The 24352-nt window shown below is 41.4% G+C and overlaps 1 protein-coding gene across 3 annotated transcripts in view; it reads right to left on the bottom strand.

Annotated features, from left to right (window-relative positions):
* The window catches only part of Erbb4 (erb-b2 receptor tyrosine kinase 4), a 1095063-nt gene extending 1086597 nt beyond the window's left edge, over positions 1-8466 (bottom strand). For all 3 annotated transcript variants that reach the window (XM_055616306.1, XM_055616307.1, XM_055616305.1), the window contains exon 1: positions 7528-8466. In XM_055616306.1, the coding sequence (XP_055472281.1) occupies positions 7528-7609 (82 nt within the window). In that variant the 5' untranslated portion in view covers positions 7610-8466. The remainder of the gene's footprint in view (positions 1-7527) is intronic.
* Positions 8467-24352: the final 15886 nt, after the last annotated feature.

Here is a 24352-nt window from a genome sequence, read left to right as displayed (position 1 = left end):
TATTGTTCCAAAACTGGCAATGAGTTGTGTGCATATATGTATAGATGTATATAAGTATATAAGCTTGATCCGTATTCATTTAACTCCCCAAATCCAGAAACTTCATATTGAATATTCTTAATGGTGTGTAGCATGCTTCAGTAACACTTACAATATTGGAAATAACATGATTAAGAGTAATGATCCTGAGATATACTCATGGGACACATTTAATGATGTTGCCCAAGAAGTCTTATGTTGTCTATGTTAATCTTTTATAAATGGGAGGGGTCGCTCCATCTTCATTTCCAGTTCCTAACAGGAAGTGACTCTTCCTGCCAAAACAAGCTTTAAATCTCCCATCTGTCACTAGGGCCCATGAGAATATTGCTCTTGCTCTAGAAAGCATGTGCGCTGGATGGAGCTCTTCCATGACAAGACAAGAGTTAAGGTTAGATCAACAGCAAGGCACAAAGCACAGAGGCAGCATCTTGCAGAGAAACCAGTTAGAAAGAGACAACTGTGCCATAGAAACAAGATCATGAAGTCTCAATATTGAAAGCTTTCCCTATGCGGTTGTTCAAAGAAGAGCTGTGGCAAGAAAGCACAATCGCGTTGGGTTCAGTAGAGGCTGAATGAATGTGATAGGCTCCTTTGGGTTTGTTGGTTAGGGGACTCTACTAACTTAGCGGTGAGGAAGAACTCACTAAAACTCACCATTGTAAACTTTTCATTTACAATAAGTAAGTAAGACTTACTTACAATAAGTAAATCTAGACTAGACCTACAAAGTCATATATATATATATATATATATATATATATATATATCCTCTTAGAATTTTCCTGAGAATGTGCTTTATTTTTTAATCATCATGACACTGCACGAATTATATATGCAATCCAGTGTTATGACCTAGATACAACAATCTTAATGTTAATCACACAATCTTTGCCTTGGAAAGAGCTAGGCAGGGTAGGTAGTCCCTTAGAACGGGAATGGACCTGTTTCGTTGCAATTTTTGCTATTCTCTTTGGCAAAACCTTTCATTTATTCTTTTTGAGTGTTTACAACTTTTCAAGCACTTCTCTGTGTTTTATAGAAAATGATACAGAAAAAAAAAAAACACCCTGTTTTCCCTCTGCTCCCAATTTCTTTACAAAAATGTAAAAAGACAAGACTAGATCAGTATCTTCTAAAGGGCATTAGATTTCTCTGAAGCCAGAATGGAGAAGAAGACATACCAGCGGAGTAGAAAGAAGGGAACACCACACACCCTCAAAGTAGGTCCCAAGAAGCCAGCTTTTCTCTGCAGCTTTAAGAAAAACTGGCTTAAAAAAATAAAAACCTGCTTCTGGTACTAGGTCTACACACCTGAATTTACACAACAACAGGAGATCAACTTAGAAAAGTAACCTTAAAACAACTTATTCCTCCCCCATGTCCATTTAAACCTCCATTTTTTTTTCAATGGAATCATTAACAACTTTCAATGTGTTCATAGCTGAGGCATCAAATTTAGCCCCTACAGAGGTATGCAAATAGGCCGAGAGTCTGACCCAAGCCTTTTCAAAGACTTACACCAGAACCCTCAACTCTCGCATTTTTTTAGTGCTTTATTCTTTCCCATCACTCAATAACAGAGCTGCTGTGCAGCCCACAGAGCAGGAGTTGCCATTCTTATTAAATTCTGCTTCACTGCTGCCCCCTGGAGTTGTGCAAAATGATGGGCCTGTGAGCAATCACTTATTTGGAAATAACTATGATACAATTACTTCATGTTCAAAAGCTTCTTTATAACCAGCTCCCAAATCACCACATATTTCAACATTGTATCATGAAAGTGTGCTGGCTTGTCTCTCTCTCTAAATCTCAAAAGGATAAAACAAGAAAATAAGAAAGTGACCTTAAAATCTTTCTGTTAAAGCTTGGAAAAATAAAAATTTTAAAACCATGTGAGAATAACTCAGAAAGACGTGAACAATGATATATGAACAGACCACAGAGTGATACCAAAAAGTATTATTTGAGAGAAGTTGTCACAAGCTAATACTACAGAGTCAAAAACCTCCTTGTTTCTTTAAACAGCCTGCTAGTGTGTGGTGTGTTTATAAACATATGTGCAAATGTTTTAATTGTATGTACAACTTGAATTTCTTGTACAAAAACAATTAACTGGTTACTAGAATAAATCTCAGCATCACAGAAGGCTTTAAACTCATTGTTGTGGAAAACGGCTACACAGTTGAGAAATATACAGTATCTTACACACATCTCCCCCCAGGCACGTAATCTAACTCAGAAAGACACAGAATGAGATGCTGAAAACATTAAGAGCTTGGAAGAACTATCCCTGGGATGTTGGAATCCTGATTTAAACCATATGGCTATGGTCTGTGCTGCTCTTAATTCCAATATAGGCAGGTAAAGTCTCCTTAGAATTATGCAGATATGCTACAGTTTCAAGAAACATTGAGCTATCTATCACCTTTTTCATTCAAAGCAAATAAATAAATGAAAAAATAAATAAAAATATTTTCTCATTATAAACTATAAACCCATATCAATAACCCTCCTAGCAATAATGAAAATATTTTTCTCTGACTGTTCAATATTTATATTACACAAAATGAATATTAGGGGGAAAAAGAGCCAATTTTAGTTCCATATGGTGAAATGTTAATTTAACAGACCATCTATGATGATATAATCTGGGGGAGGCTCCTGTTATGCTTAACTTCTCTATTGTACAGCATATTCAGCATATCCCTGTGAAAGATAACAGGATGCTCCTGAGATGTTGACACTTGATATCTATCATAGACTATTGTAGATTTAAACATGCATTAGCTAATTTCAATGTGACTGTTAATGTATCCACAAAAAAAGTATCCTTTGCAAGTTTAAAATTAAGCAGATAAATGTCAGTAAGTTTTCTGGGATCTGAATACCCCTTCTGATCATCTGCTTCATTTAGGTTTTGGGTACTTACTCATCACTCGTGGGCATCCAACAGCAGCAGAACACTGTAATACCAAAAGTCATTGCTATTTTGAAAATGCAAACTGTTTTTAATAACCTTTTAATAACTAACTGGGCAGAGCACAAAACGCACTGCAGTGTTGAAGATGGGCTAATTTAGTACATTGTGTAAAATGTACACTCTACATAGCCATTTCAAGGTGGCTGTAATCAAGCTTCAGAGAATACTGAGAGCACAATTCTTTTCGTCAGTAGCCTTTGTTAGGTGGCAGTTGTCTACCTTTTCATGGTCAAGGGGAAAAAAGAGGGGGAGCACAAGGAAAAGAGGTACTTCTCTGTGGGAAGATTTTGGCCTTGGAGTCTGGGCTTTTGAGATGCCCTAGTGAACTGGGATCGATGCCGTTTTATTTTCTTTCAGGAATAAATCTGAGCAATGGAATGGCTTACGATTGTTCAGCCAACCAGCCATATCAGATTTATCAGAGAGAAAGAATGAAAACTGGCTTAGAGAACTCCTGCAGGGGCTGAGTGGCAGGTTGCTGGGAAAGACACACACACAAAATGAATACACTTAGTGGTAGAAGGGAAAATATATATATCCACATGTGCCTAAACTCAATAAATAATACGTAAGGAATCCATAGTAATGAAAAGGGTGAATGTATAAGACAGATGATAAATAGCACTTCTATTTAAGAACCAAAGAGATGAAAGCTCATGAATACTAAATATTTGAATCCACTTTGAGGAGGAAATATGATTTTCTATCAAGTGAATGCAAACTCAAAAAAATTAGCCAATGCAAACACTGTGTTCAGGTTAGAATAAAAAATACATAAATCTTCCATCAAATGCAAGCCCTTGTAAACATTCTAACGTAATTTTCTAATTAAGACATTTTTCAGAGACTAGACGAAAAATACATACATATAAAACGCTGTAAGTGCTTGATTTTTCAAGAAACTTGACTTTCTTTGCATGAATGATTGAAATAAAGGCCGCTGAGCTGAAGAGAAAAACAAGGGATCATGAGAGTGTCAGAGCACTGTCCACTTCATCTCAACAGTAGAAGCCTGTAGTGTTTTCAAGTAATTTGCAGCTACAGTGAGAAGTATTCATCTATTTATAAGTATTCTAAATGGAAGATAGCTTCTTCTACCAACCTGCCTGCACACTTACCTTCTCATACATCTGCAGAGTTTTCAAAATTAAAAGAACAAAAGGGGATAGCATGCCCTTGTGCATGTTCATTGAAAACACCGTTTGAAAGCCAATTGATGAATTTTTTTTTAAAAAAAAATCTATGTAATATTTTTGTCATGTAAGTTTTATTAATAATGTCTTCACAAACGTAGAATACCACTGAGAGTTTGGGGAAAATAACATACTGTAAATTTGCAGGAGATGTGTTCACTTTAATTAAATGAAATGCAGGGGGAACTCCTTACCTTGCACATAGAATGAAATGGACTTGTCCACCACGTATGAAGGCTCAGGAGAATGTCACTTCAACACTATTGTATTTTTTTTTTTAACTTCAGTACTAAAGCGATATTGATAAGTTCCACCACAGAAAGAAGGCAAACATCTTAGAGTTATTCCTTCAGGTGGAATTGCCATATAAAGGTCTTTGGCTAAAACATGCATAAATAAAATTTATCACTGGTAATGAGACAATAATTCTTCAGAATCATTTTAAAATACTCAAAGGGTGACTTTTTTTTCCCCTCGAGCCAAAGAAAAACCAAGTTTCCCATGTACAATTTTCCCATGAAACGTCTTGAAGTTCATACAAGAGACTCTCCCACTGTACGTTTTTATTCCGTTCACATACAGCAGTAAATAAGGTGCATTCCTTCTGCTTAAGAAATTAGCATTTCAAAAATATGCCACTTTCCCCTGAACTCCAAGCGTGTCTAATAATGCGAAAAGCAGATTGTCTTCCCTCGTTTCCTTAATTTGTTTCATCTAAAAGCAATTCACTCAACATCTTGTCGCCCTCTGGCAGCTTAGTTTACTTATCCGCACTTAATTTCTCATTTGGACCAAAACAAACTCTTCCAAACTGCTACCGACTGCTAACCGCGAGCGTGAAGACACGCAGTGTGTATTTACTTGGATAGACAGCCACGCACACGCATGCACAGCCACAAACACAGAGCTCCACTCTAATAGCACCACATTAAAACAAGCTGAACTTTCTCTGCCAGGTGCAGTGAAGGTGCCTGGAAAAAAAAAAAAAAGTCCCTGAGGGCACGGACAGTTTCCAATAGATCACCTAACTATGCTTGTTGCAATTATACCAGGGATGCACCCGAGAGGTTTTCTTTGTGCGGCCCTTTCATCTGGATCACTTTGTGTTTTGAACAAGTGAGGCTCTCTTTTGTGCCCCCAGAATTTCAAGTACAGAGTCACACACGGAGCAACAATGGCACGCTAATCCTCGTTGCTTCTAAATGGGCTCACTTGTGGGTCTGACGATCCGCCCGGGGAAAAGAGCAGGGCAGAGCTAGGGCGCGGGCTGGTGTCGTCTGAGACGCGGAAGGGGACAGCTGCAGAACTAATTTGGATTACATTCCCTGCCTAGATTCTGAAAAAGGGCTTTTCGGCAATAGCAGAGCCCAACCGGGACAACCGGGAGCGGCACAGTTAAAATACCAAATCGCTGCGGACTCGAAGCGGGGGATCCCCCAGCAGCCCAGGCCAAGCCAGACAGCCCCCCGGTAAGGTGGCCTGATAGAAATTCCTCTCGGCTAAGCCTGCGTGACAGTTGCAAGGGTGTCTGAATGGGTCGACGTGCATAATCAACCCATTGAGGGGAGAGGCGAAGGGCTCCAGGAGTGGGGAGCTGGAGAAGGATGTAACCAGGAGGCTGGAATCTCAAGTCCTTGCTGCTATGATTCCAGAGGTGGCCTGAGAGCAGGATTTGGTATGCACGAAGAATTCCGGAGTCTTTGGGGTATGCAAACGGCCAGCACAAATGGCGCACATGTGCCATTCGAAGGTCATTTTGAACGGCTCAGAGATTGTAACTTGTTATTTACTAGGCAAGGAGGGGGAGGCGGGGGCGGAGCGGGAAAACTAGCAAGCTGCTTGTTTTCCCCGGCGAGGTCAGAAGGACACCCTTTAGGGACCCAAAGCTCTCCCTGTCGCCACTCCTGGATGCATGATCTTCTCAAGCCGACTCCCACGCCCCCGCCACCAGCCCCGGAAGGTTCCGGAAATCTCTCTGCCTCTCCAAAAGCCCCCTTCTCACCCAGCTTGGCCTCACCACACGCACGCACACACAAACACACACACACACACACACACACACACACACACACACCCCTCCTCGGTCCTCTCCTGTCCCCTCCGCTCATCCCCGGGAAACTCCCAAGTGCCAAGTGTCAAAAAACTTTGAGCTCCACCACCTCACAGCTGCTGTCACTGGCCCTGGCCGGAGCAATCCAGCGACATTGCACTGCCTCTCCGGGGTCAACTAGTCCTTTTTTCTGTCCAAATACCTGGGGGCTCGAGCGACTGGGCCAACAGTGGCCGCGCTCGGGGCACCGCCACCGCACCCGCCTCGGGCTACGTCCAGGAGCGCCACCCGCGGGCTCAGCAGCCTAGCCGGGCAGTAAACAGAAGTTGGAGGATCTCAGGCCAACCGCAAGTTGCACTACTGGAAGAACTCTTCCGGGAGCCAAGCCCAGCGCCGGGAGGGAAGGCCCGGCTCGGGGCTCAGTGTGTCAGGCTTTTTTATTATTATTATTATTTTAATTTGTTTAAAGAGATCCTGCAGGCAGGCGAGCCAGCGCCCCCCAAGTCAATCGGCAGGCAGCCCGCGGATGCCAACAGAGAAGGCCCAGAGCCCCTGGCCCCTGGCCGAGGCGCGCGCCCGGTGCGCTCCAGCCGCGGAGTCCGGGGTGACCCCGCGGGGTGCCGGAGCCTCGGGCGGGCGGGCGGCGGCGCGCGGGCACGCTCAGGTGCCAAGCCCGGCTCCCTCCTGGCTCGCGCTCCGCACCCCGGGCGGGCCAGGCAGGCGCGGCCCCGGGACCTCCCCGCAGCCCGCGGAGGTGCAGCGGTTCCCGGGCCGGGTCGGGGTCGGTTCGGCTCCTTTTGCGGTTTGTTTGGTTTCCCTCCCACCCCGCGCCCTGCCCGAGGAGGAGGGAACCTCCACGGACGGGCTTAGGTCTCCCACGCCGGGAACCGCGGGCGCCAGCGGGAGCGAACCCGCTTAGGCTCCCAGAAAACGCGCGAGGAAGAGAGAAGGGGGCTAAGGAGAGAGCGAGAAAGGGGGAAAAAAATAAATAAATAACACCGGGGATGGGGGGGGGGGGCGGGAGACAGGAAAGCCGAGACGTTGGTAGCATCAATAAAAACACTCGCGCGCGCACACAAAGGTAAGTTTGGGATGGAGCGAGGGGGCGACCCCAGCCAGCCAGGAGCCCCGGCCCCATGGTCCCTGCCACCGGAGAGCCAGTGGGGGACAGAGGGGTGGAGAGGAGAAGGGAGCCACCAGACTCGGTGGCGGGCTCAACAGCTGGAGCTCGAACGGGGACCCGCGAGACGGCGGCGACCCACCTGACTGAGAAGCGATGGGCCGGACGGTCCCCGCGGCCACCAGCAGGCTCCCCCAGATGCACAGTCCCGTCGCCAGCTTCATTTTGGGCAAGTCTCGGATCCCGCGCTGCCAGTTACATGTCCAAATGGCATAGCCCCTGGCGGGCACACGAAGGAGATTTTGGGTTTGGTTTTTTTTGTTGTTTTTTTTGTTTTTTTGTTTTTTGTTTTTTGTTTTTTGTTTTTTTTGGTTTTTGTTTTTGTTTTTTTTACCCCCCTCAGCCGGGAGCGCGTGGTGGGGTCGTCAGGGTTGGAGGGGTCCGGACGTGATGCGCGCGGGGCTGGAGAGCGAGTCGGCTCCGGGGGGCTTCCAGGGCCCCCGGGGAGCCGCGGACCGGACGAGGGGACCGCGGGAGGTGAGAGCGCGCGCGCGCGCGGGCTGGGAGTGTGCGCGTCTGTGCGGCTGGTGCTCCGAGCACCACCGAGCAGCTCAGCTCCCGGAGTGCCGCTCCGCTCCGCTCGCTCGCTTGCTCACTCGCTCCCTCCTCACTTTCTCGCTCGCTCTCTCACTGGTTGGTCAACAATAAAAAGAAAGGAGGAGGGGGGGGGGAGAGAAAGGCTTCCAAAAAAAGTTGATTGCAAAGAGGCGGCAGGGTTCCGGCCTCTTCCCTCCCCAAAGCCGGGCTATGTTCGGCTCTCTCTTCAGTCTCCTTGCACCTCCTGTCCAAATCTGGAGGGAAAGGCGGGGGCGGGGGGAGCGGAGTGCTTCGCTGCTTCTCCCGGATCCTGTCCCCTTATTTTTTTTTTTTCTCCCCCACTGTCAGCTTTCCTCACACTTGTCCAGCCATCGCGGTGGTGAAAGCTCCGGAGCGTCAATGGCCAGCGCTCCGCGGTCTCCAGCCGCAGCCCCACAGAGAAATTAATAAGACTCGGGGAGAAAGGAAGAAAGAAAGAAAAAAAAAAAAAAAAAGACAGAGAGAAAAGGGGGGGGGGGGGGGGGGGGGGGGGGAACCAAACAACCCTCGGCGCAACCAGCCGGGCTCTGCTCAGCTGCGCAAGCCCCGCCCCTGCTCTGACCCGTGTGGCCACGCCTTCCCCCTAAGGAGAAATCTCATTGGCTCGGACACTTCCCCCCCCCAAAAAAAAAAAAATCCTTGGCCCCTTGAGTTCGGAAAACACCTGTCAGGCAGAGGGAGCTGGCGGAGGGCACTTGGGGAAGGGGAATCCAAAAGCCTCAGCAGAAGCCACCGGCGTCCGAAACGTCCCCTCGCGGCTGCCCTGGCAAGAGGCCCTGAACCGCTGGCCCGCTGGGGACTCAGTCCATCGGCGGGGATGCTTGCTGAAGGAAAATTTTTGACACAAGGAAAGGACGTGTTCTTCCTTGCTCCAAGGCATAAGTCCACGCAGGACTTTGTCTAGAAATAGAAATTCAGCTTTGCTTTGGGGGAAAAAAAAAAATATCTCTGTCCCCCTCCATCATCCCAGCACGTTCCACGCTTCGTACTTTAAAACGGATACTGTAGGTAACTGGTTAGCCTCGCAGGTAAGGTGAAACCTGCGGATGGTTCCTTTTTCAAACATGCCATCTCTTCCCACCCTCCCAAGATGACGTTTGGTCAAACTAAAAACAAAAACAAAAACAAAACCATAGTTGTAAAACCGCCTCCTTGGATTCTGAAATTATGCAAACTATCTCAAGCTTATGCTTTTCAGTCTAAAGGAGTTTAGGAGGTCATAACTATAGGACTCAAACTATTAAGTTTAGTCCATAGCAGAGCCAGCTTGAGGCCTTGTAATTGCTGTGGCATTGACAGCTGTGAGACTACGTTTCTCTAAGCCAAAAAAAAAAAAAAAAAAAAAAAAAAAAAAAAAAAAAAAAAAAAAGAAAGAAAAAAAGAAAAGAAAAGAAAAAGAAAAACACCTCTGGAAAGACCTAGTGTGGTCTGCAGGGCTCTGGGTCCAGAAACCCTAGGGAACCAGAGGTTTCTGATTTGCTTTGTGTCCCGGTATTTTATTTTGGCCTCTTTTTTTTTTTTTTTTTTTTTTCCTTTCTCTAGAAGCAGTGAATAAATACAAAATATCAAGTGTTCTTTAAAAGCAAAACAGCCTGTTTCCTCAGTCTCTGTGGGAGCCCTTCTCCTGGTCTTCCAGTTCTTCTGCCTATGACCCCACCCCTGTAGAATTTCCAGGCAGCTGAAAATGGCAATAACAGAAGCCTGAAGCCTGAAGCCTTTTCTTGCACCCACTGCTTGCAACAGGCCCACTGCAGGTCAAACAAGCTGAGTGTGCTTTTCACCCAGAATCAGCCCAGGGCAGGGAAAAAAAATGAAGCCTAAGCAAGCCATGGGGACTTGACTGGAATGGCACTGACTGCAGGGTCACACACGTGGGAGGGCTTGGAAGGTATCTCCTGTTTCCATCTTTATCATCTCCCCGCTCTGGTTTCTTCCCTTTCACTCAATGAATTCTCAGCCCCATTTACTTGCCTTCTGTGAGCTTATGCTTACTTTCAGATACCTCTTCTCCATAGAAGCTGCTTGTTTTTAACATGTGTCTCCCCAATAACAATTCAAGTGACAGAAGTGAGCTACTTCTAGGGGACCGGAGGGAGTTCGAGCTTGCTCAAGCTTCTGTATTTCGTTAGAGTCCAGTTTCCGGTGACAGTCATTTTGTGAGGAAATTATAATAACTACATTAAAGCTCCCATTGTGAGGGGGGAAAAAAAGATTAGATGTGTAAAAATTTCAAGCTGTTTCCTAGTTGTGCCTGTTATGATAATTTCTTTGTCTGTACTGATCTTCGGAGGGCTAAGGACACAGCACTGGTATGCATGAACCCTGGATTGAATTCTTAGTACCGAAAAATTAAAAACTCCTTATGCTGCTGTTGCTGCCCCTCCATGGCTGGACCTCTGTAGGTGTTCTAAGGTCACCTATATTTTCTACAATAATTCTTAGCTGAAGAGGACTTTTAGTTTCAATTCATACAATTCATACCATCTCTTTAGAACCTATTTCCACTGATTAAGTTGCCGGTGTGCCCATAATTGGTGTCTAAATCTCAGCTCAGGTTTTCTTGACCCATATCTCCCAGGTTCTGATTGAATGAGACACTAATAGAGAGCCGGCCATAGGTTGACATTTGGCCAACAGCTTTCAAGCTTACAAATGGACATGAAAATACAGAAGCATGCTATTTTTAATACTGCCTGGTCTTATTATTATTATTATTATTTTGAAAAGCCTAGCTTAGAACATTTCCGTATTAGAAACAGAGATGTCTAGAGGAAGGTGGTATACAGTGGGCCATAAGGATTAGAAGAAAAATACCCAAGAATTACAGCTTTACAGGTCTGCTCACATCAGATTCCCACGTGTGCTGAATCAGCATAAGGAGGAACACTATCACAGAGAACATTTTCTACCTGGTATGGGAAGGACATGCTATCTGAATTGCCAGAGGCAGAAACAGATCTTTGTATTTCCCCACTTTGCAGTGTGACATGATAATAAAATCTTATCAGCTGAGTAAGTTGCATGGCTGGGACTTAAAACTGAGTTGGGTCGGAGGGGGTTGACCAGTAAGTAACTTGTTATTTATCAAACCACAGACAAGGAGCTGGAGTGATTTGCTGAGAGCCTCTTCCTTCAGTTCTTATGTTCTGGATCTGGAGGTCTACCCTCTGGTGGCTCTAAATTTGAGACATTAAACAAACAAAAATGCCTCAGTCACTGTTGATTAGAGGAGAGATAGTCCTTTCCACCAAGTCTCTTCCCTGGGACTTTTGTTCCTGGGAAAGAAAAAGTTCATACTCCATGCAACGAGAAAGAATGAAACAGTCGTTTGAAAGGAACAAAAGTCCAGATGGATCTGGACTGCATTCAAGCTCTCCTTGTGGTGTTTTCATCAAGCTAGTTCAGTTTCCTTTTTGTTTTCTGAAATCAGAACTGTATAGCATGACAAAAGAACTTTGCGACTTGAGTGAGGTTGCGCAGGTCCTCATTCTCCTTAAAGATGTCTTAAAGTGGAGTGTACCTTCGTTTTCTTGCCTGCCTTCTCATCACCTCCTTTGCATGAAGTCAAAGTCCCAACACATACATTTGTCTTCAGATACTTTCCCATATCCCTTACCCTTCTGGAGGTGACTCAGTGCTGCTAATTGTAGAAGGATTTGAATATGGAATTAAGATCCCTTTCTGTTTTGACTATGCAGAGTCACCTCAAAAGGCTCAAATGTTGAAGGCTCCTCTTCTCCCTCCACCCCGCTCAGCTGGTGGTATTAATTAAGAGGTAACTAGATCATAAGGACCTTAATTTCATTCATCCCATTAATGTGAGAAATCCATTGATGAATTCGGAGTGAATGACTTACTAGGAGGTGGAAGCTTGTCCAAAGAAGTGTTTCACTGGGCCTAGAGGGGAAATGGTTTATGCCTTTGATGGCATATCTATGCCTTGAGGCTTTCCTGGTTTGGATTCCTGGCAGCTGTAGGTGAGCAGCTTTGTTAAAATACATGCTCCCTGCCTCAAAGTCCTTATAGATTTGAAACTATGAGCCAACATGCATCATTCCTTTTAAGACAGTTTGGGAAGGTATTTTATAACAGCCATAAAAATTGTGTAATGTAATCTACGGCACTCCCTTATAGACTCGTCATTCATTCCCACCCATCTTGTTTACACAACCTACTTAAAGATCAGCTAAAATGTGCTGGTTTAAATATTTTTCTCTTGCCCATAAATATAACCTGGAGTCAAGTATGAAAGTGAAATTATTTTGGTTCTGTTACTATGCTTATGGAGCTCCTGTCCTCTCCAGGTCTTACTATCTCCCCCTTCTTTCCTAAGATTCCCTGCACACTAACCAGTTTGTTTATGAGTCTGATTATTTGCTTTTATACAATGCTGGATAGAGTCTTTCAGAGGCTCTCTGTGGTAGGCTCCTGTCCTGTTTTCTGTTTTCTCCTTCTTCCAAAGTCTGTCCCATTTGCCTTTCTGAGTAAGGATTGATCATCTTACCCAGGGTCCTCCTTCTACCTCACCTTCTTTAGATCTACAGATTTTTGTAGGTTTATCCTATATGTCTAGTATCCACTTATAAGTGAGAATAGTGTGTCTTTTCTGTATCTGGGATACCTCACTCAGAGTGATCTTTTCTAGTTCCCACCATAGCAAGCATAGCAACAGAACCAAAATACCTGAGCACAGGGTTCTTTTCTGAGACTGATACTCTAACCAGGACCACTCATGGATACAACCTAGAACCCCTGCTCAGATGTAGCCTATGGCAGCTCAGCATCCAAGTGGGTTCCCTAGTAAGGGGAATAGGGACTGTCTCTGACCTGAACTCAGTGGCTAGCTCTTTAACTGCCTCCCCTGGATGGGGGAGCAGCCTTGCCACCCACAGAGGAGGACAATGCAGCCAGGTTCAGATGAGGCCTGATAAGCTAGATTCAGATTAAAGGGGAGGAAGACCTCCCCTATCTGTGGACTTGAAGAGGGGCATGGAAGGAGATGAAGGAGGGAGAGATTGCAACTGGGAAGCAAAGTGAATAAACTGCAATTAATATAAAAATAAATAATTAATTAAAAAAGAAAGTGAGATTATCGTATAAATCAGTAACCTTATCCTGGACTTCTAACTTATTTAGGATTTTAATTTTACCTCTTGTCCATCATCATTTTTCTACATTGTTTTGTGATCTTAAGTAATCTACTTCACTAACTTGTGTCCACTGCCTTATTTTTCAATAAATGAGCAGCTATATCCCAAATCTGAGATATTATATTTGTATGATTATCATCCACTCCCTGAGAACAATATCCAATATGCCCAAAATCTTATTGGCATTTCTACATCGTTTCCCCACTACACTCCCAAACTTCTCCATTTAAACCACTAGTGCCGATGCATCGTCCACCATTGTTGGGCTGTTTTCACCAAGGACATGGACTGCTTAGTCTCACTAACATTGATTTCTCACAATTATGAAACTCTGGGAGTCCAGGGTCAAGGTACTGAATCATTCCTGATGAGAACCCTCTTCTGGCATACAGCTAGAGTTCCTTTATGGCAGGCTCTCTTCTATGGAAGAGAGAAGGGATTCATGTCTGTCTTGTCTCTTCTTACAGAGGAAGTAATCCAACCCATTAGTGCTCTTATCCAATGACCTCACTTCCTATTTCAGATTTCACCTACAAATATTACCTCATTGAGTAAGGGCTTCTATACGTGAATTTAGAGGAAGCAAACATGAAGCTTCTGGAAAATACATAAATAGGCATACAACTATTTTGGATCTTACTGTCCTCATGGACAAGGAAATATAGTGAAAAATACATTGTAGTCAGTATTACAACAATAAAACAGAAAACCGATGATATATTGGATGGTTTTATTTGATTAGTTAACTTAGCCTGTGAAATAATATCTGTGTTGTTAGACAGCTTAGTTCACAGAATTCTGAGGTAACAGCTAGCTTTGTTTCAAGAACAAAGTAAAAACTTTTAAAATTCAGAACATTTTTAAAAGATGTATGAGCATATATTAACTAAATGGATGTTTCTGCTACATTTGTTAGTTTGGTACCCAGAAAGGATCTCCCAGAGAATATTTTGCTTTGGGTTAGTATTATTTCCGTTATATGTGAATGATTAATCCTCAGTTATTCTAAGCAGTAGGGAGGAGTGAGTGAACATGGATAAGTCAAATCCCCATTGCTTCCATGCCTGTTCATCAGGATCGGTACAAATTTTAAAAGGCATTCTTAGTTTGTGGTAAACATTGCAAAACAATTCCAACACTATAAGCAGTACAGTTTTTTAACAAAATGTTCAGTTAAAAAATGAATTTTCTAGTCAAAATTTCTTGTGAGGATCAGCTCTATACTATTTTCTTAGGCTCTTATGGTCTTATGCAAGAAAGACAGAGTAGGCATTCAATAGCAGTTACTGATTGAAAATAAAAAGGAGAGGAATGTTTGTGTCTCTTCATATCTAAAGGTTTGAAAGTGAATGAACTCTTGGAGGGTATTTATTGAGGTTATAATTGTATTTCTTACATTCCCATCCTCTCTGTATTTATTTTTAACTCCACAAAGAGCTAAATCATGTTACAGTTAATTCACAGATTTCTAAAAAGAAAAATGAAGTTTGTCACACACCCCAAATGGATGTTATTCTGTGTCCAGTCACAGGGCGCTCTTAAAATTCTTCTTGAACTCCCACTAAATAGTCTGCTAAAGCAATCGTTTAGAGCCACAGATTTTCATCTCTTTTCTATACGGATGGATAAACCATCAAAGATTCAGCAAAAAGGTTCTAAGAGTTCAGAAAGTCTCATAAATTTGAGTCATCTTCTTTCAGTATTGCACATCCTTTCTCTTCCTTGCCTGCTCAATTGCCTCCTCAGTCTAACCCTGCTGTGTCTTCTTCACTGTGGTTCTCAGGACCCTTTTCACCTACTCCTACTCAGCCTTCCTGTCACCTGAAAACATTAGGAGGCCCAAGATACCTGACAGAGCTTTCCTTCTTCCCAGCTTCAAATGACTCAGAATTCCCCACTTTCTTGGGTTTTACATCTCAGACATATTCATTTTCTAAGTATTCAATATTCTATGTACCAGTAGGATGGGTAAGAGGGGCAGCAGAGACTATTGAGACTCAAGAGTCAGTTTAACCCATGAAAAAAATACAGGTCAAAACCTACACTGGTCACATTCCTTGACACAAGGACAGCTCTCAGAAAAATAATTCATGGTGGTGTTTATCTGTTTTCTTCAGAAAAGGAGATTGTTAATGCATATTAAGAACTTGACAAATGCTTTTACTGTTGCTCTGCCATAAAAGAAATGAATGGTAGTTGGGTTATCCGTGACATATTAGAGCATACTTTCAATATTATAGCTATGAGCCAGGTGGTGCTGACACACTCCTTTAATCCCAGCACTTGGGACGCAGAGGCAGGCAGATCTCTGAATTTGAGTCCAACCTGCTCTACCATGTGATTTTCAGGACACCCAGGGCTCCTAAAGAAAACGTGTTTCAAAACACAAAACAAAACTTAAAGCTCTGAATATATTTAATCCACAATCACCTTTGGGTACCATTACTGGAACAAAATAAAATAAAACAAAACAAAACAAAAAAACATGTCTTAGGAAAACATCTTTTCAATAACTGATTTTAGAAAACTGAATATACAGACGCAAAGACATGAAAGTAGACCTGCAACAATCAACTCAGAATGAATGTAAAAAATAAAGAAAGAAAGAAATAAAGAAATGGAGACATAAAACCAAGAGAAGAAAAGATATGGAGAGTATTTCAGGACATCAGTGTGGGCCAAGGATAAACAGACGAGTAGATTCATCTCAAAATAAATGTTACAGTAATCCCAAAGAGAGAACCAGCAGGGTGTGGAGGACCCACGGGAAAGGATGCTTGGAAACTCTCTATATGACAAGGAATTAAGTTGTACAAAATAGTATGCAGTCAGTTTAATGTTCACTAGTGATGTTAACAGTAGTAAGGATGATATAATCTGCTTTAAATACGGTAAATGATCTTAATAAAGACTTCTAAAAAATAGAATGGCTAAATATGTGTGTAAAGATACTCAGTAATACTAATCATAATGTAACCATGTATCAAAACCACAGTGGATACACAAGGTATAAAAGGTATTGTTTTAAAAGAAAAAAAAATAAAGAGACAAATGAATACAACAAAGTAAGTCCAATAAATGAAAGGACAAAAAAATAAATGATAGCAAGACTGTGGATATGGCACAGCCCTACCTGCTTCTGGTAGGAAGGTAAATTAATCCAGCCATTGTATAACACAGCATTATTCTCAATGAAAATAAGTGATAAATGTTTGAGGTAGTAAATATGCTCATGATTTGTTCATTATTTACTATATATGTATGTGAAAATATTACACATAATTCCTCAAATATGTAGAGCGTGATGTCATTTTTATAATTACAGTTAAACGGACACTTTAGCAACAGACTACCCTATCAACAAAATATGTTAGAATATTCTAGCAGTTTATAATACTGAACTCTGAAAAAAATGTTATCAGATAATCTAATTTTATTAATAGAAACAAAGATAAAGTTGGACAACAACTTTTTTCCAGTTTCTTTTTGGTTTTATGAGACAGGGTTTCTTGTCAACCAGGCTGGCCTCAAACTCACAGATCGACCCGCCTCTGCCTCCCAAATGCTGGGATTAAAGGTGTGTGCCCCCACCTCCCAGCTAAAGTGGGGCAAATTTTTAAATCTGATGTGAAAACATCACCGCTTGTAAAAGTAATTTTAAAGAAAAATAATAAAGCTAAATGAACTCAGGAAAATATTGTCACTCTACCTACTTACAGTTGGAACAACTTAAGTAAATCTTAAGCTACGGCTTCAGCTGCATGATCTACTTTAGAACATTTCATTGATGTGTTTATGCTAAGAACATATTACAGTTAAATGTAGTGGTTAATACTTGTTTAGTTAAATGTTTGTTGCATCGGTTAATAGTGTTTAACATCATGTGATACAGGGATCGTTTTTTACCTTTCAGGATCAAGGTAACTTACATTGGAAATAAAGCCCATTGGGGCTGAAGAAGCAGCTCAGAATGAAAACCAGGAATTTAGATCTCCTGCATCAGTAAGTGTTGGACACCCGTGACAGCTTGCCTGTAATCAGAGCACAGGGGAACGCTGGGGCAAGCTGGCTGGTAAGACTGGCCAAAGGAAGGGGTCTGAGTTGAAGTGTCATCTCTCTGTCTAAAGAGGAAAGGGAGCAAAGTCAATCCCTGACCTCACCACACACATGTACACACACAGTCCACCCATGTAACCATGCACACCCATACATATCAGAACATGCATATACACATGAACACATACCATACACACATACACATGCAAAAATGATAATAAAAATTTAGTGTCCTGGGTAAATTTTTGAATAAAGATTCCTTCTCTTGCATGTTTCTTTATAATAGTTTCTTAAATCATGTAAACCACTATTTATTTAAAAAGTGTGCTTTTTATCTGTATTTTAAAGAATGTTCCATTAACAGGCATTATCACAACACAGAGCGCTAACATTTATTTTAGATAAGACATGGATGCTGCCTCCATGTGCTTTCTGTTGTGCAGTTATTTTGGCTAGCATTGATAAAGAAAGAAAAATGTTCTTTGTCTAATCAAACAGCAGAAGAAAATAAAACAATTGCGACAATTTATTGTTGTCTATTAGAACTGGAAAGCACAAGAGATCTGTTCGACCAGGTTAAAGCGGCTTTGCTAAATGAATACTTTTAGACAAATGAAATGCCCACCTGTCACCCCGCATTTGCTTATCAATGCATTCTGGGACTGCGGGCCACACTGGAGCACACATTATGCTGTGTGCTGAGAACTCAACGAGAACTCGGGGTGTTCTCTGTCCCTACAGCGTTTCTTTACAGAATATCGTTCTTAGTAATGTCAGCGGGTCTTCCAGAACGTGAATCTCACAAAACAGTGTTTAATAGAGTATGAATCAGTGGGAATCATTTTTTAGATCCAAAGGATAATTCTAAATATGTCTTAACATACTTAAAATGAAATACAATTTTAACTTGCTGAGAAATGAACGTGTGTATATGTAGCCTATGCAAGCACACATACACACACAGAGACATATATATATATATATATATATATATATATATATATATATATATATACATACACACGTATAATTTCACCCAAATGTGCTATTAATTATTTTGATTTTTACCACCTAAACTGATTAATGTTCTATTGTCTTCTTTTTCAGTTTACTAGGACAAATTTTTTAAACCCCAATGCAGATGCTGCTTGAGGCATGAAACCCTTCCTTTGGTATTTTCACACACTTTCCCCCAACACGTTTATGCTATCAAGAGTAAACAATGGGATCTTTTGGTTTTAAAAGGAGGTCCGAGGTAATTTTTATTTACCACGAGCACAAATTGAACCCACGGAGTACAGCATTCTGCTACACCCTATGAGGGCGGAAAATCTCAGTGACTGACAGTGTTAGCCCAGAGACAAATTATAAGGGCATTTTATTTTTAAACTACAAGAAAAAAAAAGAAAGTTTTAGGTAAATGACCCCACTTACACATGTATGAAAATGCATTATACATTCACATTTATGATGTGAAAGGGGTCATCCTTATAAAATTCCCTTTTACCCAATTGTGATTGAAGGACGGACGTTTGCAAATACTGTGAAATTGGCGTTTTTGTTTTTTAACCACATAAATAGAATTAACTAGCTGATAAGGTAAGAATAATAATTTCAAATGTTTAATTTTTTTATTGATTCAGAATTCTTATTTCATTTTATTTTTACGATTTATTCATTGTACATCCCGACTGTAGCCCCCCCCCCCTCCCTCAAGGCTCTCTCTCCCTCCCTGTATACAGGGACTAACTGCTAGCTAGCATACCTTCAAAATCAGAAGGCAAACCTCCCACAATGACATAAAGATACTGAAGCAGGTTCCTACTTCATGGCCTTCACTGTACATTAAGCAGAAGTGTTTGCTATGTAAATCTTGTCAGACAAAGCAATTAGGGTTGTTTCTAAACTGACCTCATCTATATGTATTACTTCAGAGTTCTTCCCCCAAATCTTAGCTGATCTCTCTTAAAGTACACAATCCTTATAGCTTTTAAACGGTGTACAATAAGGTTATTTTAAAGGAATTTGTGTCTGGAATATGTGGAGAAACTGCTTTAGGCTCCTCGTCCACAATAATGTCAGTGTATCTGAATATATGAGCCCAAGCTTGTTCATGCAAAGTATTTTCACCCCAGGGCCTTTGTTAGAATGAAAAAGCTCTTCTGATAGCCTAAGGCCACGCTACCTTGCTTGGTCTTATTCTGCAGCATTAGCTGATAACTGATGGAGGCTGTCGGTTACAGTATACTAACGTTGTGGGGTGGGGGTAGGGTGGTATTTTTGTAATGGCATATTTTAAGGTAAAGTATACCAAAAATTAGTTGCTAAGTATTTGCATCTTTTCTCAACTTTACCTTCCCTTAGTAATTGCAACTCCCATGGACAAAGTGTATTCATCAACAGAAACAGTTGGAGAGCATAAGTCCACAGCCAGTAATAACAATGATGCTCTTTAACTGGCCAATATTGTATTGCCACAGGAATTCTTGATTTTCTGACTTCTGGTTGAGCAACAGTGGCATCCAGTGGCCAGATAATTGTTTCCATGATTAAAGTGTCACCAGCAGTCCTGAGGACAGGTCTAAATGCTTGCGGTGTGTAAAACCCAAGCAAAGGAATTTGCTTGAAAGAACAAATCAAATGTCTGTTTCCAAAGCAACCCTGGATCAAATCTGGGTCATGAAATTTAGCTCCAACAACTAATATATACTGACAGTATCCGCAACATTTCTTAATAGCTTCAATTTAGGGTACCTATTAGGGGTCTGCCATGTATCCTCTTGTTGACCCCATTAGCTATAGCCTGTGATACTAGAAAATTTTCCTGCAGTGAATTGAACACTGATTCCGTGTTAAACGTCTGGCAAAATAAAAGGCTTTAAAATAGCTGCATTACTTGTGTTTAGCACCCTCCTTGTATAACAGCACTCTGGCGGCTCCTGTGCTAACGGCTTATAGTAATGTGTAATCCAGAAAGGTTATGTCTGGGCCCAGATTGGCAGTGTCGTGATATAGTGAAGAATCCTGTCATTATTTTTGCCTCAACCTCTCACTTATGGGAAAGCCCAATAAACCCTGTGAGTGGAGTCTGAACATGTTCACAAGCCTCTCTGGGGTTCCTATTAGGTACCCGACAGAGTTGTCGGCCCAGAGAAAATAATCTAGTGACCAAGTGGCAGGAGATGTGAAGTCCGCACCCATGTTTCTGGTTCAGATCCCAGCTTTGGTTCTTACAAGATGGATGACCTAAGCCCAGCCTGTGCGTTGTTTTTTTTCCACATGTAAATAGAATATGGCAAAAGCAACTGCTCATAGGCTTGTGCTAAGTTTTAAAAGAAATAGTTCACTGAAAATATTTAGGCGTCCGGCATATAGAAGTCACTCAGACATGGTAATCTCGCTCTTCAGTACTACAGAGTGCACAGACACAGGAGTTTACTAATAGCAGCAATATAGTTTTCATGGATTCTGACTGTGATTTACCCTGAATTATTCCGTTTTTGTGTCATCTATATGATTAAGGATGCAAGAATCCTTTTTCAAAAGGAGCACATCCTGATGAGAAACCTGGGGTGTTGGGATGGAACTTGACCAAATGAAGTCAGTAGCACCTAAGCAGAACTTTCACAGAGTGGGGAGGGTTCCACATGGTTCAGGAAAAGGTGCAGAAGGAACAGCTGTGGCCTGTGTACAAAGGAATAAAATAAGAGGAATGGGGGATGGATTAATGGTGAAGTTCAAAAGGTCATTAAGTTGATTCTTATTTCCTCAAACCTCATGTCTTACTCAACCGTGTTTTGTCACACAAGCCAGAGTACTAGCTAAGCTTTTGTTTGGCTTTATGTTCTTAGGAATAGAATTATAGCATTTAGAATGTACCCTTTCAGGGAGTAAGTAAACGCATATGGAGGAGTTCCACACATAGACACACTGCAGAGTTTTCGGAGTTAAACTCTACATCGATGGAGTGTTAGGTGCTTTCCCCTATTCTTTTTGTTGTTTTTTTCTCTTCTTTCTCTTCTAGACTCAAATAAAAATTAACTGTTGTTTCCCTCCCTGAAAATTTCAGTTACATGCATATCAGAAAGGACTAACTTTTGGAATCATTATTAAAGTATTCCTACAGGATGCTGGGTTCTCATATTGCTGTGATTCCAATCTGGGTAATTATTTTTCAATAAAAATGACTGATTAATTTTTTTTTTGAGAAACCAAAAGTAGACAGTCAAAAATTTAAAACTTCTTAATAGCATACATGTCTGGTGCTAGTAAAAAGTGATGACTATGAAATATAGAGGTGCTGAAAGAACATTCATTTCTAGTATAAATATAAGAACCAACACAGTGGATAATGATCCAGGGCCAGGTGGATGTTTCATGTTGGGCCAAAGCTCAGAGTTCAAAGTGTTGAACCATCTCCAATGAGAGTCATTGGCATTAAGAAACTCATCCCCGAAGCAAAATGAAGTAACAACAATAAAAAATCCTTTCAGCCTTTCTGGTAAAAAACTAAACAAAGAGTTGGTCATGTTCAATAGAACATTTAATAAAAACAGATAGCATTATTTAATTTAAAAAAAATAAACCAAGACAGTTCTTCCCAGCAGAACTGGGAAGCTCCTTTTCTTCTCGAAATGTATCACTCTGTACTGGTACATAGCTGGAAATTCCATTATTAAGACATTCATCTACTCCAGTAGAAACTTCCTAAAATATAAACTTAAATGAAGCTATATTGTGAGAGACAATATCTCCAATCAAAAAAAAAATCATATGCCATAAAATAAAAACCCCAGTCCCAGGAATGGGTTACATATATATTTTTTTAATCTTTTATTATTATTTTTTTATTAATTACACTTTATTCATTTTGTATCCCCCCATAAGCCCCTCCCTCCTCCCCTACCGATCCCACCCTCCCTCCCCTTTCTGCATGCATGCCACTCCCCAAGTCCACTGATAGGGGAGGTTCTCCTCTCCTTTCTGATCTTAGTCTATCAGTTCTCATCAAAAGTGGCTGCATTGTCCTCTACTGTGGCCTGATAAGGCTGCTCCCCCCTCAGGGGGAAGTGATCCACGAGCAGGCCAATCAGATTATGTCAGAGGTAGTCCCTCTTCCCATTACTATGTAACCCACTTGGACACTGAACTGCCATGGGCTACACCTGTGCAGGGGTTCCAGGTCATCTCCATGAATAGTCCTTGGTTGGAGTATGAGTCTCTGGGAAGTTCCCTGTGTTACATATTTTTGAGTAACTGGCTGAAGGAGTCTTGGTAACCACTCAGACGTTACAATCAATAGCCAGCTCTATTGGTTATCCTCAACCATCATGACAGTAAGACCCCTTTTCAGGAGATACTACATATATATGTCATCAAATATGGAGAAATCCAGCACAAAGAAGGGCTTCGCTGCTACTGCCTAGCATTTGTAGTGATGGAAAGTACTACGCATGCACTGGAAGAGAAAAGGAATCATAAGTATCTCACAGCTATGAACCCTGCTAACCACAGTAGCCACCTATCTGCAAGATACATCTACTGATACAGTAGGCACACAAATGTTAAAGGAGGAACCAAACATTCTTTTTATTTTTTTTAATCCGAGTGAAAGTACACTGCATGAGCTAGAACCACAGGTCAGTGTTAATAAGGCCAAGAACCTGAGGCTAGATAAGTCATAAGGAAACCATATAATATTATAACATAGCAGTGAATGATTCCTGATGACATATTGGTATACTCAGAGATCAGTGTATTGTTCAGCCATAATTAGAGAATCTTCTTTATGCACTAAAGAGTAATTAAAAGAGACATACTACTCACAACATGTGGAGACTGAAAGATTTTGGAGCATTCACTCAGCACTAAATGGGACGTCTTTCTCACAGCCCTCACCTGAAGACTAGGGGATCTTTCAAGAAGAGGAGATGGAGGGATTGTAAGAACCAGAGGGAGTGGCTAACTCCCAGGAAATGGCATTTTCCAGACACAATAGGGCTTTTGCACATATGAACTCACAAGGACAGTGGGAGCACACACAGGACAAGTTCAAGACAGACAAAACAACAGCATGGAGAAGATGGATTAGTCCCACCTTGATTGGGCACTCTTGAGAGAGGGTAAATAAGTTTCCTTCAGTTGGTGACACCGGGTGCATCAATCACATTCCAAAGCAAGCCCCATCATCAGAAGCAGTTGGCTTACATAAAGGACTCCATGCTTTGAGAGCTGTTTGTTTGCATTGTGTTTGTTTTGATTTGGTTTGGTGGGTTATTTCTAAGATGGCAAAATATCAAAAAGCTTGGTGGGAAGGGAGGGGAGAGAGAAAATGGGAAAGTGAAAAGAATGTCATCAAATATATGTAAAAATGTTTTTTAAATAATTAAAAAGACATTTCTGTGCTACTCATTTCTGTATTCCTCTTGTTTTAAATAAAAGCATCCTCAAGATATGAAAACATTCATCGGGTTTTTTTTTTTGTGTGTGTGTGTGTGTGTGTGTAAACATTTCTATACATTTTGTCCAATTCATTAGTGGGAGGCATGACCTGTGACCTTTAAGAAAAATTTTGTGGAGTGCTGAAAATGGCGGGGGGGGGGGGGTGGACAGAATTAGGAGTCACTTCCAGAAAACACAATTTTCATATTTCAAACAAGGTTTTTTAATATTATAAAATGAATAAGTATGTTAAAGTGTGGCCATGCTTTTCTTGAAGAAAAGACCAAGGCTTTCTTACAGGCTTGTGAAGTACTGACTTTGTTCTGCTAATGCTATCACTATGGCGCAAAGCCAGAAGGCATGATGGCCGAATGGTCTTGGGTTTCTCTGAATTGACAACTGAGGAAATCTGCTGAATTCATCCATGTGGCTGATAATGAAAATAGCCACTATGTTTATTTGAAATATGTAGCTATTTTATAAACGTCTAAACTTTTGCTATTGTTATTTTTAGTTTTTTTGTTTGTTTGTTTCAGTTCAGGTTTGGTAGGAATTGCAATCTTAAGGCACAATGTCACAGGCAAAGAATTGAAAGCAGAAGTTTTATCCATGGCCACTAAGCTTTGATAGATAGATAGATAGATAGATAGATAGATAGATAGATAGATAGATAGATAGATAGAT

The sequence above is a fragment of the Psammomys obesus genome, unplaced genomic scaffold (assembly GCF_907164565.1).
Source record: "Psammomys obesus unplaced genomic scaffold, mPsaObe1.curated_primary_1811, whole genome shotgun sequence".
Classification (NCBI taxonomy): Eukaryota; Metazoa; Chordata; class Mammalia; order Rodentia; family Muridae; genus Psammomys; species Psammomys obesus.
The sequence above is the reverse complement of the archived record's forward strand: the minus strand, read 5'-3'. Positions and strand labels throughout refer to the sequence as shown.